This window comes from Nematostella vectensis, chromosome 5 (assembly GCF_932526225.1).
Source record: "Nematostella vectensis chromosome 5, jaNemVect1.1, whole genome shotgun sequence".
NCBI lineage: Eukaryota > Metazoa > Cnidaria > Anthozoa > Actiniaria > Edwardsiidae > Nematostella > Nematostella vectensis.
Window position 1 is genome coordinate 1,557,007 of NC_064038.1, and position 14,370 is coordinate 1,571,376.

Sequence of the window (14,370 nt, forward strand, 5' to 3'; positions counted from 1 at the left end):
ATATTTTGATACTATTCTGCTTCTAATACTTTTTTTATTTATTTTGATTTTCTAGTTCGCTAATTCGCATATGAAAAGGAGGACAACTCCGCTGAGCCAATCTGCGGACTCAGACTGATAAGAACAATAAGGTTTGCGCGCCGCCTGTTCTTCTGTTACATTTTTATTTTATTATCGAAGCTTTGATCAAACAAAAATGACCACTAAGAAAAAGAAGCCTAGCCCCTCAAGCCCAAATCATAGCCCCACATCACAACATCCGGCGAAAAAGGTGAAATTTAAAGACGCGAAAGACAACGAAAAGGGGAAAAGTGAACGATTTCTCGTTTGGAGGAAGCACGGATTGGGTTATGCCGTAACGGTGGTGATCTTAGGTTTGTAATGAGTCTATCGCAATTATCGTGCCTTTAATAGATCCTTGCTAATGAACTCTTCTCTCTTTTAGCCTGTACGTTTGGGTTTTTAAATAGGTAAGGAAACCCATTTTCATACCATGTGGGAGACTGTGAGCTTTGGGAAGCCTTTATTTACTTTCTTCTTTGCTGGAGATTTAAACAGTTTCAAACGCTAACAATAACAAAATGTACCTAAAATTATTTTTTTTTACAGCTGGCATGTATCGAGGATGTTTGAAAATGAGCGTTTCTTTTCTCATCTCTCTGCCCTGGAAAGAGAGCTTTCCTTCCGAACTGAAATGGTGTGTAATTTAACCATTGTGTAAATATACTCTTAGCGTATAAATGACTCAATTGATGGGAAGTTAAATCAGGGCTATTAGTCTTTCTGTGGCGTTTTGTTGTCACTTATCCCATCCTTAATTACATCTTTGATAGCATAACAATTGAATGGGGTATTTTATTATCATTTTTTGTGAGCGTGTTGTTTTGTAAGATTATTAAATTTCTTTTATATATCAAAACTAATAGTAATGCAATAAGAAATACAAAGGATTGCATGATACTGAATTGATAAACTGCATATATATGTCTCATGTTCTGTTATATTATGATTTTATCTTTTATTTGTTTTGATATTTTTATATTACAGTCTAGATCGTATTCTGGTACTACTTGGCAGAAACACAGGTTTTTTAAAGGAGCAATCACACCAGTTTACAGTTACCACAAATTCAAAAAAAAAATCATGCATGGGAAACGCAAAAACGAAAATGCACACTCGCGTAAAAATGAAGCTGTAGGGGATAAGGGAGGATACATCTCAATAAACTTGTATTTGCTAGGAGAGCAGATGTCTTTTTCATTCTTGTCTCCTGTCTCCTCTGCCTCTCCAGGCTATAGTCACAGCCTTGAGGGGCAAAGGCAATTTTCTATATAAGAAAATTATTAATATATAAGAAAATGCTTTGTTTATTCGACTACAGGGATTGTACTACTCTTACTACAAGACTATGGTTGAGGCACCAACATTTTTAGATGGACTCCATGCCGTGATGAACTGCAATGTTACAGAGTACCCAGACACTGTCAATACACTAAAGAGATTTAACCTGTACCCTGAGGTATTTAACCTTAACCCCATGGTATTAATCCAGATGTACCTGTGGTATTTATCCTGTACCCTGAGGTATTTAAGCTTAACCCCATGGTATTAAACCAGATGTATATGTGGAATTTATCCTGTACCCTGAGGTATTAAAACTTTTTAACCTCATAGTATTAAACCAGATGTACCTGTGGTATTTATCCTGTACCCTGAGGTATTTAAGCTTAACCCCATGGTATTAAACCAGATGTACCTGTGGTATTTATCCTGTACCCTGAGGTATTTAACCTTAACCCTATGCTATTAAACCAGATTTATCTGAAGTATTTATCCTGTACCCTGAGGTATTTAACCTTAATCCTATGGTATTAAACCAGATTTATCTGAGCTATTTATCTTGTACCCTGAGGTATTTAACCTTAACCCAATGGTAATAAGACTGTAAAAGAGGCCATTCACTCAACTTTGCCAATGCTTTAATGACCGTTAACAAGGGGACACTAGTGACAAGGTTTGTTTTTCAGGTAATATTGGCAGGGAAATTCCGTATCTTTGAGTGGCTAGCAAGCAAGTTTGAATACCAAACCAAGACATGCTACACAGTGAATAGGGGATATGGGCTTCCTCCTGTGCAGAGCTGTGAAGGTTGGTAAAAAAATCCTCCTTAGAGACATAGGTAGCGTGGTGGTGATGGGGGAAGCACTCCTCCCACTGCCAATGAGCCCCCCTCCCCCCCAAAGGACATATAGAAAAAAATGACATCTGCCCCCCCCCCCCTCCAGCAAATACAAGGATTGACAGAGGCTTCCCCCCTTTTTCCCTGAATCAGATATTTCAATCTATTTATTAAACTCCCTTACACATGATCACATGAAATCAAGTCTTCTCTAAAAGGTACTCTTTCTACAGGTCTGGGAGAACTGTCATTTTTCTATGTCTATTCCATTTTTTTTCTGACTGGCTTAATGATGGCTTGCTTCTTCATCTTATGTTTCTATCTCAGGTAAGTATCAGGTGATCAGACTATATATTTCAGGTGCATTCCCAGGATTGGTTGAGGGGGGGATGTGCAGTCATAGGTTTCATAAGGAAAAATCATATGATTTGGAGATTCCTTAATAAGAAATGACCCACTTTTTGGCCGCCAAGTGTGTGTATGCGCCTGTATTTTGCTCTCTTAGAAAGTGGTGCACTAGCTTTGTCAGGGCTCAAAATAATTTTTTTAACACTGTTTGCGGCCTGGGCTTTTTTCTATTAGCCAGAGGACTCAGGTTCAATCTTGGGAATTTGTTTCATTCCATTGCTAGAGTATGAAAAAATGCATTAATTTTTTCCACAATCACAATCTTCAAAGTTTTCTATACTTGAAATTTACCCTCAAGAAAGTCACATCTAGGTCTTAATGCCTAAAGTATTAATAATGGCATTCTAAGGTCTGCACACATTTGTTATAACTACAAAAAATTGTTTTTCAATAGAAATACAGTATGTCTTTTGAATCCACCTTTTCATTTAATTCCACCTGTCTAGATAATACTCATATTTGTTTCTGCGTCTCAGTGGTAGCATTCTGGGAGGTGTCTTAGGGACTCTGTGTTACTTCTTCAATCATGGAGAGGTGAGTTGAGGCATTTTTATTCATTTTATTGGGGAATATTATATGAATAGTTATGGGTTGTGGTAAATTGCATGTGACTCAAGTAAAAATAGACGAGCTATAAAATTTATATCTTTACTTTCTTTTCTTTGTGACTTCCTTTTTTCTGCATTTTTTAATTTTTTGCAGGCCACACGAGTAATGTGGACCCCTCCTCTCAGGGAAAGCTTCTCCTACCCATATCTTGTCGCTCAACTTCTTGTGGTAACGTTCACTTTAAGGTTTGTATTATACAGGAATAAAGACGGCTAAAATACAACTTACTGGAGCTTTTTTCTTGTGTTTGGTATAATTCAATTAAGAATATATATATATATTTTTGCAGTGATATTGTTTGTATGTCTTAACAGATCTGTCAAGGTTACATGGCGGCACATCACACTTGTCTCCATGACAACAGCTCTCTTTATGATTCCATGGCAGGTCAGACTCATTTTTTTATCTTAATGTCCTAAATGATAGCCTTCAACTGATTTTCCCTTTAATTTTCTTTTCTCAGTTTGCTCAATTTGCACTGCTGACACAGGTATGGACATTATTGATCCCTTTTTACCATCTCCTAAATATTCGAATATGTAATACATGGATTCAGGAAACTGTGTCCTAGGCGAAGTAAAAAAAAGTAGCATTTATCTTTGTTGAGCCAGTATCCGATCTCTTTAAAATAGTATGTTGTTCTGCTCGTTTTGTTCCATTTTCAGACTTGCGCCCTGTTTGTTGTGTACATCATGCACTTCATAACTGCTGACAAGTTTTGCAAAATTCTCTATGGACTACTGGTGAGAATACATTATACTCCTCTTTATTGTTTAAAAGACCTTGTCAGTGCAAATGGAAAATGACAATTGTATAATGAAGATCCTACACTATAAAACACATTTCCCAATACAAGCAAATTACTTTAGACTTATCTTGATCTTACGAATAATTAATCAATAACCCATTTATTGTAATTTGCCACAATACTGCCCTTTGCAGTTCAGCACAACATAAAGAATTTATTCTTCTTTCCAGGTGGCACACTTGCTTAACTTTGCTGTTCAGTTTGGTAACTCTATGCTTCTCAGGTAAAATCTACTCAATAAAAAGCTGATTTTAAGTTTGTAATTGATTCCCAGTTAATACATGTTGGAGGTTAATGGAACATAATAATAGGAACTTAATATACATATATGTGTAAATAAATGTTTTTATTGTTTTAGAATTATGCGCAGATTTTTATCTCTATTTTTTAATTTTTTGCGATTTATCGAGTGAATTAAGTTATTACTACCACTGCCACTGCCACTACTACTACTACTACTATTATTATTATTATTATTATTATTATTATTATTATTATTATTATTATTATTATTATTATTATTATTATTATTATTATTATTATTATTATTATTATTATTATTATTGTTATTATTATTATTGTTATTATTATTAATTATTATTCTTTTCTAGCTCATTCTTTATGTCTGCGGTCATTTCTGCTCTGGTATGTAACAATGACACTTTTTATTTGTAATACAGTATTGTAAAACTTATTGCCATTAAATCTATTCTACCAATTTTATTCCTAGGTTGTTGCAAAAGCAGAAAGTTATATACATAAACTACCTTATCAATTACTCATTTGGGTGAGCAATAAAACTACGCAGTGGCTATATGCCCAACAGTCTGGAAAGGTCCTAAATGGACTAAAAGCTCCCATAGGTATAGAGAAATGGTATATTATACAGTATAACTATGCGACTCAGTTATTGTGGTCATTGAACTGGTATCCTGTGGTAGCCCGCTAGCCAATTTTGTGATAATTTCTCTATACGTCTCCCCACCTCCCCCCCCCCCCAAAAAAAAATAAAAAAATAAAAATGAATAGACTTTTGCACTATCCGGGATTGCTAAATCCATTAAAGAACTTTTTTGTTGGAGTTGAATGCAATATTAACACCTTTTCCAACTGTGTTATTGTAGCAGATAGCATTGTCACTAAAATAGCGATTTTATGGTCTATTCAAGCAAGGAAAAACAAAAACTTTTAATTCCGACAGCAAAGCTCAATTCAGCAAGCTTTCATGCTTGCCCTTTCTAAACAAATATAGGATAATTTGAAATTACTAGGCTGACAATTTACTAACTGAAAATTGTTGGGCATTTAGTCCATTGAGAACCTTTCCCAACTGTCGTGCATGTAGCCACTGCAATAAAACTTTCCCTGCCTTTTTGTGAGTTTGACAATTTGTCACTCACAACTTTCCACATTGGCTGTTAATATGCTTCATCGCTATTTCCTCTTTAGGCTACTCAAGGACTTGGATTTGCTGCCGGTACTTTGGGTATTAAGGTGGCTGTTGCCAAGGTGTTGTCCATTGCTGATGATGTAAGTGTCTTGCCGTAATCGGTACAGCACATAATATGTAAGAAGAAACTCACTTACTGTGGCAATACATCTTTTATGTGATGTCACACCAGCTTCTAGTGATGTCACACAATTTATACTCAAATCTCTTTGTGATGTCACTTATCTTTTGATATGTCCTACATCTTCTTGTGATGTCACTCATCTTCTTGTGATGTCACTCATCTTCTTGTGATGTCACTCATCTTCTTGTGAAGTCATTCATCTTGTGATGTCACTCATCTTCTTGTGATGTCACTCATCCTCTTGTGATGTCACTCATCCTCTTGTGATGTCACTCATCTTCTTGTGAAGTCATTCATCTTGTGATGTCACTCATCTTCTTGTGATGTCACTCATCCTCTTGTGATGTCACTCATCTTCTTGTGATGTCACTCATCCTCTTGTGATGTCACTCATCCTCTTGTGATGTCACTCATCCTCTTGTGAAGTCATTCATCTTGTGATGTCAGTCATCTTCTTGTGATGTCACTCATCTTCTTGTGATGTCACTCATCCTCTTGTGATGTCACTCATCCTCTTGTGAAGTCATTCATCTTGTGATGTCACTCATCTTCTTGTGATGTCGGACATCTTCTTGTGATGCCACTCATCCTCGTGTGATGTCACTCATCCTCTTGTGAAGTCATTCATCTTGTGATGTCAGTCATCTTCTTGTGATGTCAGTCATCTTCTTGAGATGTCACTCATCTTCTTGTGATGTCTCTCATCTTTTTGTGATTTCATTCATCTTCTTGTGATGTCTTATCTTCTTGTGATGTCACTCATCTTCTTGTGATATCACTCATCTTCTTGTGATGTCACTCATCCTCTTGTGATGTCACTCATGTTCTTGTGATGTCACTCATCTTCTCGTGATGTCACTCATCCTCTTGTGATGTCACTCATCCTCTTGTGAAGTCATTCATCTTGTGATGTCAGTCATCTTCTTGTGATGTCAGTCATCTTCTTGAGATGTCACTCATCTTCTTGTGATGTCTCTCATCTTTTTGTGATGTCATTCATCTTCTTGTGATGTCTTATCTTCTTGTGATGTCACTCATCTTCTTGTGATATCACTCATCTTCTTGTGATGTCATTCATCCTCTTGTGATGTCACTCATGTTCTTGTGATGTCACTCATCTTCTCGTGATGTCACTCATCCTCTTGTGATGTCACTCATCCTCTTGTGATGTCACTCATCCTCTTGTGAAGTCATTCATCTTGTGATGTCAGTCATCTTCTTGTGATGTCTCTCATCTTTTTGTGATGTCATTCATCTTCTTGTGATGTCTTATCTTCTTGTGATGTCACTTATCCTCTTGTGATGTCACTCATCCTCTTGTGATGTCACTCATCCTCTTGTGAAGTCATTCATCTTGTGATGTTAGTCATCTTCTCGTGATGTCACTCATCCTCTTGTGATGTCACTCATCTTCTTGTGATGTCATTCATCCTCTTGTGATGTCACTCATGTTCTTGTGATGTCACTCATCTTCTCGTGATGTCAATTATCCTCTTGTGATGTCACTCATCCTCTTGTGATGTCACTCATCCTCTTGTGAAGTCATTCATCTTGTGATGTCAGTCATCTTCTTGAGATGTCACTCATCTTCTTGTGATGTCTCTCATCTTTTTGTGATGTCATTCATCTTCTTGTGATGTCTTATCTTCTTGTGATGTCACTCATCTTCTTGTGATATCACTCATCTTCTTGTGATGTCATTCATCCTTTTGTGATGTCACTCATGTTCTTGTGATGTCACTCATCTTCTCGTGATGTCACTCATCCTATTGTGATGTCACTCATCCTCTTGTGAAGTCATTCATCTTGTGATGTCAGTCATCTTCTTATGATGTCACTCATCTTCTTGTGATGTCACTCATCCTCTTGTGATGTCACTCATCCTCGTGTGATGTCTCTCATCTTCTTGTGATGTCACTCATCTTTTTGTGATGTCACTCGTCCTCTTGTGATGTCTCTCATCTTATTGTGATGTCACTTATCATCTAGTGATGTCACTCATCCTCTTGTGATGTCATTCACGTTCTTGTGATGTCACTCATCCTTGTGTGATGTCTCTCATCTTCTTGTGATGTCATTCATCTTCTTGTGATGTCACTCATCCTCTTGTGGTGTCACTCATCTTCTTGTGATGTCACTCATCTTCTTGTGATGTCACTCATCCTCTTGTGATGTCACTCATGTTCTTATGATGTCAATCATCCTCTTGTGATGTCACTCATGTTCTTATGATGTCAATCATCCTCTTGTGATGTCAATCATCTTCTTGTGATGTCAATCATCTTGCGATGTCAATCATCTTCTTGTGATGTCTCATCTTCTTGTGATGTCATTCATCTTCTTGCGATGTCATTCATCCTCTTGTGATGTCACTCATCTTCTTGTGATGTCATTCATCTTCTTGTGATGTCATTCATCTTCTTGTGATGTCACTCATCCTCTTGTGATGTCACCCATGTTCTTATGATGTCAATAATCCTCTTGTGATGTCTCTCATATTCTTGTGATGTCATTCATCTTCTTGTGATGTCACCCATGTTCTTATGATGTCACTCATCCTCTTGTGATGTCACTCATGTTCTTGTGATGTCAATCATCTTGCGATGTCAATCATCTTCTTGTGATGTCACGTTTCTGTCTTGTATGACAGGCACACATTGCTAACATTCTCAAGTCAAAGTTTACAAGCTACCGTGACTTCCACACATTGCTCTACACATGTGCACCAGAATTCGACTTCTTGGACCAGGAGGTGAGAATAGAAAGTATTTTCTCTACAGAGACCAGTGCTTCACATGCTATTTTCTACCACACATGAATCTGTTTTGACAAGCAATTAACTACCCTCAATAAATGCCACTCTTTCGAGTCAGAGTTATTCAGCTGTCGCTCATCTCATGATCTTATTGGCAGGCGCCCGTCAAACTCACTAAGACTCTGCTTCTTCCATCTGCCATCGTGGCTGCTTCAGCTGTCATTGCCAAGGTATGAGATTGAGAAGTCCGTTTGCATCGACATAATTTCAAGGTTTCTCTGAAATAATTAATCAAGTAATGCAACTAGTTTGTCTTCAAACGTTAAATGAGAATAAGCATCCGTTACCATCAGTTATATTGGAGAAGCTATTGCGGTACTTTTTGGATGAATTTAGTAAATGAAATATAATGCTTTGTGTTTAGATGGTTATTTCGAATTTTTTCCACTTTTGCTTGTCTTCAAACATTAAATGAAAACAATAACAAGGGTACGTCTGACCATGGCTCATTTGTACTGTTGGCGTCTCAGGTCGGGGCTAGCGAGTGGGAGTACTTGGTGCGAGGAAAAAAGTCTCAGGTGAAATCAGATAGCGCCGACGAGCATGATGAGGGAGCTGAAGGACAAGAAGCCAACCCCAGGCCCCACGCCGAGGTGAGGTGACACAGGAATCCGGTAATCCAGGAAGAACAGGTTTATATTAGTATGTAATGTGCAAAAGATGATAAGACTATAGTTGATGAACTTATGCCCAGGTTAAGATAAGTTTCCTTCAAAATGCTTTTTTTTGGCACAAGAGGATTATATTATTAGCTTAGGTATCAGCATTGAGTTGCTTTGAAACTCATGGCAGAAGCCACTCTTCTTTGTGAAATATACCTCGCGAACACGAGCCCAGCAAAGTACAAAGTACAAAGGTTTCTGCTAACGGGGAAGGCGGAATAAAACTCTTTCATATGGTCAATGGTCATATGGTCAAATGACTTACTACAATGTAACCAAAGACTCCTTGAGAATGCGGATCAATCGTACAACTGCTTTACTCATCTCGACTCTTTAAAAATATAACTGATACCCGCAAGCAGCAGTTTGTTTTAGAACTCCTCTATTCTATTTGCCATTCACCGTTTGCACTGACAAACTTTTTTTAAGCAATGCCTACCCACGTGCTAGATTATTTAAGATACTGATTCAAGTTCTTCCTTGTTTTTGTTCCACGTAATAGATGATATAATATACTGATCTCAATAGATTATTCAAGATACTGATTGTAAACTTGTCCTGTTTGATAGTATGTGTACCACGTGCTGATTATATGATGCTCTGATTCAAAACTTGTCCTGTTTGTTAGTATGTGTACCACATGCTAGATTATAAAAGATGCTGATTGTAAACTTGTCGTGTTTGTTAGTATGTGTTCCACGTACTAGATTATATAAGATGCTGATTCAAAGCTTTTCGTGTTTGCTAGTATGTGTTCCACGTACTAGATTATATAAGATGCTGATTCAAACCTTTTCGTGTTTGCTAGTATGTGTACCACATGCTAGATTATATAAGATGCTGATTGTAAACTTGTCGTGTTTGTTAGTATGTGTACCACATGCTAGATTATATAAGATGCTGATTGTAAACTTGTCGTGTTTGTTAGTATGTGTTCCACGTACTAGATTATATAAGATGCTGATTGTAAACTTGTCGTGTTTGTTAGTATGTGTTCCACGTACTAGATTATATAAGATGCTGATTGTAAACTTGTCGTGTTTGTTAGTATGTGTACCACGTACTAGATTATAAAAGATGCTGATTCAAAGCTTTTCGTGTTTGCTAGTATGTGTACCACGTACTAGATTATATAAGATGCTGATTCAAAGCTTTTCGTGTTTGCTAGTATGTGTTCCACGTACTAGATTATATAACATGCTGATTCAAAGCTTTTCGTGTTTGCTAGTATGTGTACCACGTACTAGATTATACAACATGCTGATTCAAAGCTTTTCGTGTTTGCTAGTATGTGTTCCACGTACTAGATTATATAAGATGCTGATTCAAACCTTTTCGTGTTTGCTAGTATGTGTTCCACGTACTAGATTATATAAGATGCTGATTCAAAGCTGTTTGCTAGTATGTGTTCCACGTACTAGATTATATAAGATGCTGATTCAAAGCTGTTTGCTAGTATGTATTCCACGTACTAGATTAAATAAGATGCTGATTCAAACCTTTTCGTGTTTGCTAGTATGTGTTCCATGTAGCTCATTCAAAGCTTTTTGTGTTTTGCTAGTATGTGTACCACTTACTAGATTATATAAGATGCTGATTCAAAGCTGTTTGCTAGTATGTGTACCACTTACTAGATCATATAAGATGCTGATTCAAAGCTGTTTGCTAGTATGTGTACCACGTTCTGCAAGCGATGGCGTTTGTGCTAATGGCCGTGATCATCATGCGGCTAAAGCTGTTTGGCACGCCTGCGCTGTGCGTCCTCGCTTCTCTTGTCGCCTCTAGACAGGTAAAGTAAACCTTCTCGTCTGTCACCCAAGTCTCTGGCGTCCTCACCAATTTCCCATGCTCTGGGTAAACCGTGAAAAAGCGTGGCGAACACGCACAATTATCAGGCGGTTTGCATTCGAATTTGAAAAAAAAATGAAATATGTTGTTCCAATGCGTGTTCAAGTTATGCAAAGTACGAAATAAGTGTATTACTCCTAATTATCGTAGTCATAGACATTTCCTTGCCGTTTTCATCATTTTCAACACCTTCGTCGCCATCATTATCATCTTCATCGCCACCATCCTTATAATCATCATCATCATTATCACCGCCACCGTTATCATTATCATCATCATCATCATCATTAGGTTGATATTTATCTCATATATAATTCCTTTACAGTTCTTTAGTTTTCTTGGCGACCGTCGACGTCATCAAGCTATTGTCATCGCTCTTATAGCTATGATGTCGGTGCAGGGATTCTCAAACCTCAAGACACAGTTTGTATGCAATTCGTTAATAAAGTGATAATGAGTCTTTTTTAGTATATCCTACAATAACCTTGATGTTATGTTTGCAGAACACAACAGGGGAGTACAATAACCCAGAAATGGAAGAGTTAGTGGAGTTTATCACAACAAGAACGCAAAAAGGTGAATGATAAAATCGAGCCCGACTTTCCCTATCTATCTGTATCTGCTATTAAACATGTGTCTTTTGGTGAATATTCTCACAGTGCTCTGGTTTTTGACGTCCGGTGCTTTTCGGCGCTTTCTCATTAGTTGGCGGTCTAACGGCCGTCGTATAACTGTGTAACCGAGCCTCCTTAAATGACGTCATCCTTATGTGAGCGAGCCTTCTCATTGTGACTGTTTTAATAGATGCTGTGTTTGCTGGCGCTATGCCCACCATGGCAACCGTCAAGCTGTCGACCGGGAGGGCTGTTGTGAACCATCCTCATTATGAAGACGTCGGAATAAGGTATGCCCATGCGCACGATGGAAAATATTTGTCTATACTTTTGACTTGTCTGCCACTGAAGCCTACCTCAAAACATTAAAACTCGCGAACTAGCGAGCGATAAAACATTATAAAATTCCCTTCTTTCAAATAAGGGTCCTCTTTATCTGGGAAATGTAATTGAATAACCTTCTGCAGATTTTTAGAAACGCAATAATAAAGATTGCTGTTTATCGTCACTGTTTCGTGTATAATCTCAAAATAAAGGTGACGATATTGCGCACATACTCGTTTAAAGTCGGATTCTGTATTACAAATAAGCAAGCCTGCGAAGCAAGCGTTTCGTTCACTTTAACGCAGTTAAATGGTAAAGTAATATTCTTGTTAGCGTTTTACTAAATTTTTACTGCAGTTTACAATGATCTTCGGTCTGCGGAAGTAAACCCGCTTGAATCGATCACAATTACAATTCATCCTACAATAAAAGCTGCTCTCTTCTATTGTTAAAGTGTAAATTCATCTATTAATAATGATGTTTTTAAAAAAACGATGTCTCGCAAGTCGGATTCAGCGAGTCCTTAAATTTGCTTTACCATCCATTACCAGGGAAAGAACTCACAAGGTATACCAGATCTTCAGCCGCAAGCCTCCTCACGTGGTCTGGAATACCCTCGATTCCATGGGGGTTACCCACGTAATTATCGACGCGCAATGGTGCTTGGGAAGGCCTAAGTAAGTAATTTGCCTTTCTTTGAAGTCGTCGTTGTTGTCGTTTATAAAAGATTGGATGATAGCTTTACCAAAACTCCAGCCTAGTCCAAGGTGTCTTTTGGGTCCTGTGGTTGTTAGTAGTTATGACGTCTCTGTCCTGTCTTTTCTAAATGATCTACATCTCTGACTTGTCTCTTTCTAAATGATCCACATTTCTGACTTGTCTCTTTCTAAATGATCCACATTTCTGACTTGTCTCTTTCTAAATGATCCACATCTCTGACTTGTCTCTTTCTAAATGATCCACATTTCTGACTTGTCTCTTTCTAAATGATCCACATTTCTGACTTGTCTCTTTCTAAATGATCCACATTTCTGACTTGTCTCTTTCTAAATGATCCACATTTCTGACTTGTTTCTTTCTAAATGATCCACATTTCTGACTTGTCTCTTTCTAAATGATCCACATTTCTGACTTGTCTCTTTCTAAATGATCCACATTTCTGACTTGTCTCTTTCTAAATGATCCACATTTCTGACTTGTCTCTTTCTAAATGATCCACATTTCTGACTTGTCTCTTTCTAAATGATCCACATTTCTGACTTGTCTCTTTCTAAATGATCCACATTTCTGACTTGTTTCTTTCTAAATGATCCACATTTCTGTCCTGTCTCTTTCTAAATTATCTACGTCTCTGTCCTGTCTTTTCTAAATGATCCACATCTCTGTCCTGTCTCTTTCTAAATGATCCACATCTCTGTCCTGTCTCTTTCTAAATGATCCACATCTCTGTCCTGTCTCTTTCTAAATGATCCACATCTCTGTCCTGTCTTTTCTAAATGATCCACATCTCTGTCCTTTCTCTTTCTAAATGATCTACATTTCTGACTTGTCTCTTTCTAAATGATCTACATTTCTGACTTGTCTCTTTCTAAATGATCTACATTTCTGACTTGTCTCTTTCTAAATTATCTACATCTCTGTCCTGTCTTTTCTAAATGATCTACATCTCTGACTTGTCTCTTTCTAAATGATCCACATCTCTGACTTGTCTCTTTCTAAATGATCCACATTTCTGACTTGTCTCTTTCTAAATTATCTACATCTCTGTCCTGTCTTTTCTAAATGATCCACATTTCTTACTTGTCTCTTTCTAAATTATCTACTTTCTGTCCTGTCTCTTTCTAAATGATCTACATCTCTGTCCTGTCTTTTCTAAATGATCCACATTTCTGTCCTGTCTCTTTCTAAATGATCTACATCTCTGTCCTGTCTTTTCTAAATGATCCACATTTCTGTCCTGTCTCTTTCTAAATGATCTACATCTCTGTCCTGTCTTTTCTAAATGATCCACATTTCTGTCCTGTCTCTTTCTAAATGATCCGCATCTCTGTCCTGTCTTTTCTAAATGATCTACATCTTTGTCCTGTCTTTTCTAAATGATCTACATTTCTGTCCTGTCTCTTTCTAAATGATCCGCATCTCTGTCCTGTCTTTTCTAAATGATCAACATTTCTGTCCTGTCTCTTTCTAAATGATCCGCATCTCTGTCCTGTTTAGGCCCGGATGCGGAATGTCGGATATGTGGGACCTGGAAGATGAAAAGAATCGCCATCGCTCCATGTGCTGCAGCCAACTGGAGGTCGACTCAAAGCCTTTCGTCAAAGTCTTTAAAAACAAGAAATACAGCATCTACAAGCTACACAGGGAGCGCAGTTAAGGCAGAGCACACAGAATACAGATCATATATCATTCACTCGTAGGGTTCCTTCCCTAATGTAATTCCACAGGGATCCTTATATGGTGTTTTAAATTAAAATGAAAAAACTTGTTCAAACTTGTTCAGCTATCAACGTCTACGGAAGAGGGGTG

At 37.5% G+C, this 14,370-nt stretch overlaps 1 protein-coding gene across 1 annotated transcript; it reads left to right on the plus strand.

Moving 5' to 3' along the window:
• Positions 1-92: 92 nt before the first annotated feature.
• LOC5504342 (probable C-mannosyltransferase DPY19L1) lies at positions 93-14,329 on the plus strand. Its single transcript, XM_048727633.1, has 24 exons — positions 93-374; positions 446-470; positions 610-697; positions 1,382-1,519; positions 2,028-2,148; positions 2,413-2,506; positions 3,064-3,121; positions 3,290-3,381; positions 3,511-3,583; positions 3,660-3,686; positions 3,862-3,939; positions 4,175-4,227; positions 4,616-4,649; positions 4,735-4,791; positions 5,454-5,534; positions 8,229-8,330; positions 8,492-8,563; positions 8,864-8,986; positions 10,725-10,844; positions 11,229-11,330; positions 11,407-11,479; positions 11,708-11,807; positions 12,393-12,518; positions 14,059-14,329. The coding sequence occupies exons 1-24, from the start codon at positions 197-199 to the stop codon at positions 14,216-14,218; spliced, it is 2,175 nt and encodes a 724-aa protein (XP_048583590.1). The 5' UTR covers positions 93-196; the 3' UTR covers positions 14,219-14,329.
• The last annotated feature ends 41 nt before the right edge of the window (positions 14,330-14,370 follow it).

What these genes read in the sequence shown, in the direction of transcription:
- LOC5504342 (XM_048727633.1), top strand. Translation starts at nt 197, where the DNA reads ATGACCACTAAGAAAAAGAAGCCTAGCCCCTCAAGCCCAAATCATAGC. An exon ending in GTGGTAACGTTCACTTTAAG is followed by an intron (nt 3,382 to 3,510) that starts GTTTGTATTATA and finishes ATGTCTTAACAG; the next exon opens with ATCTGTCAAGGTTACATGGC. An exon ending in GGTAACTCTATGCTTCTCAG is followed by an intron (nt 4,228 to 4,615) that starts GTAAAATCTACT and finishes ATTCTTTTCTAG; the next exon opens with CTCATTCTTTATGTCTGCGG.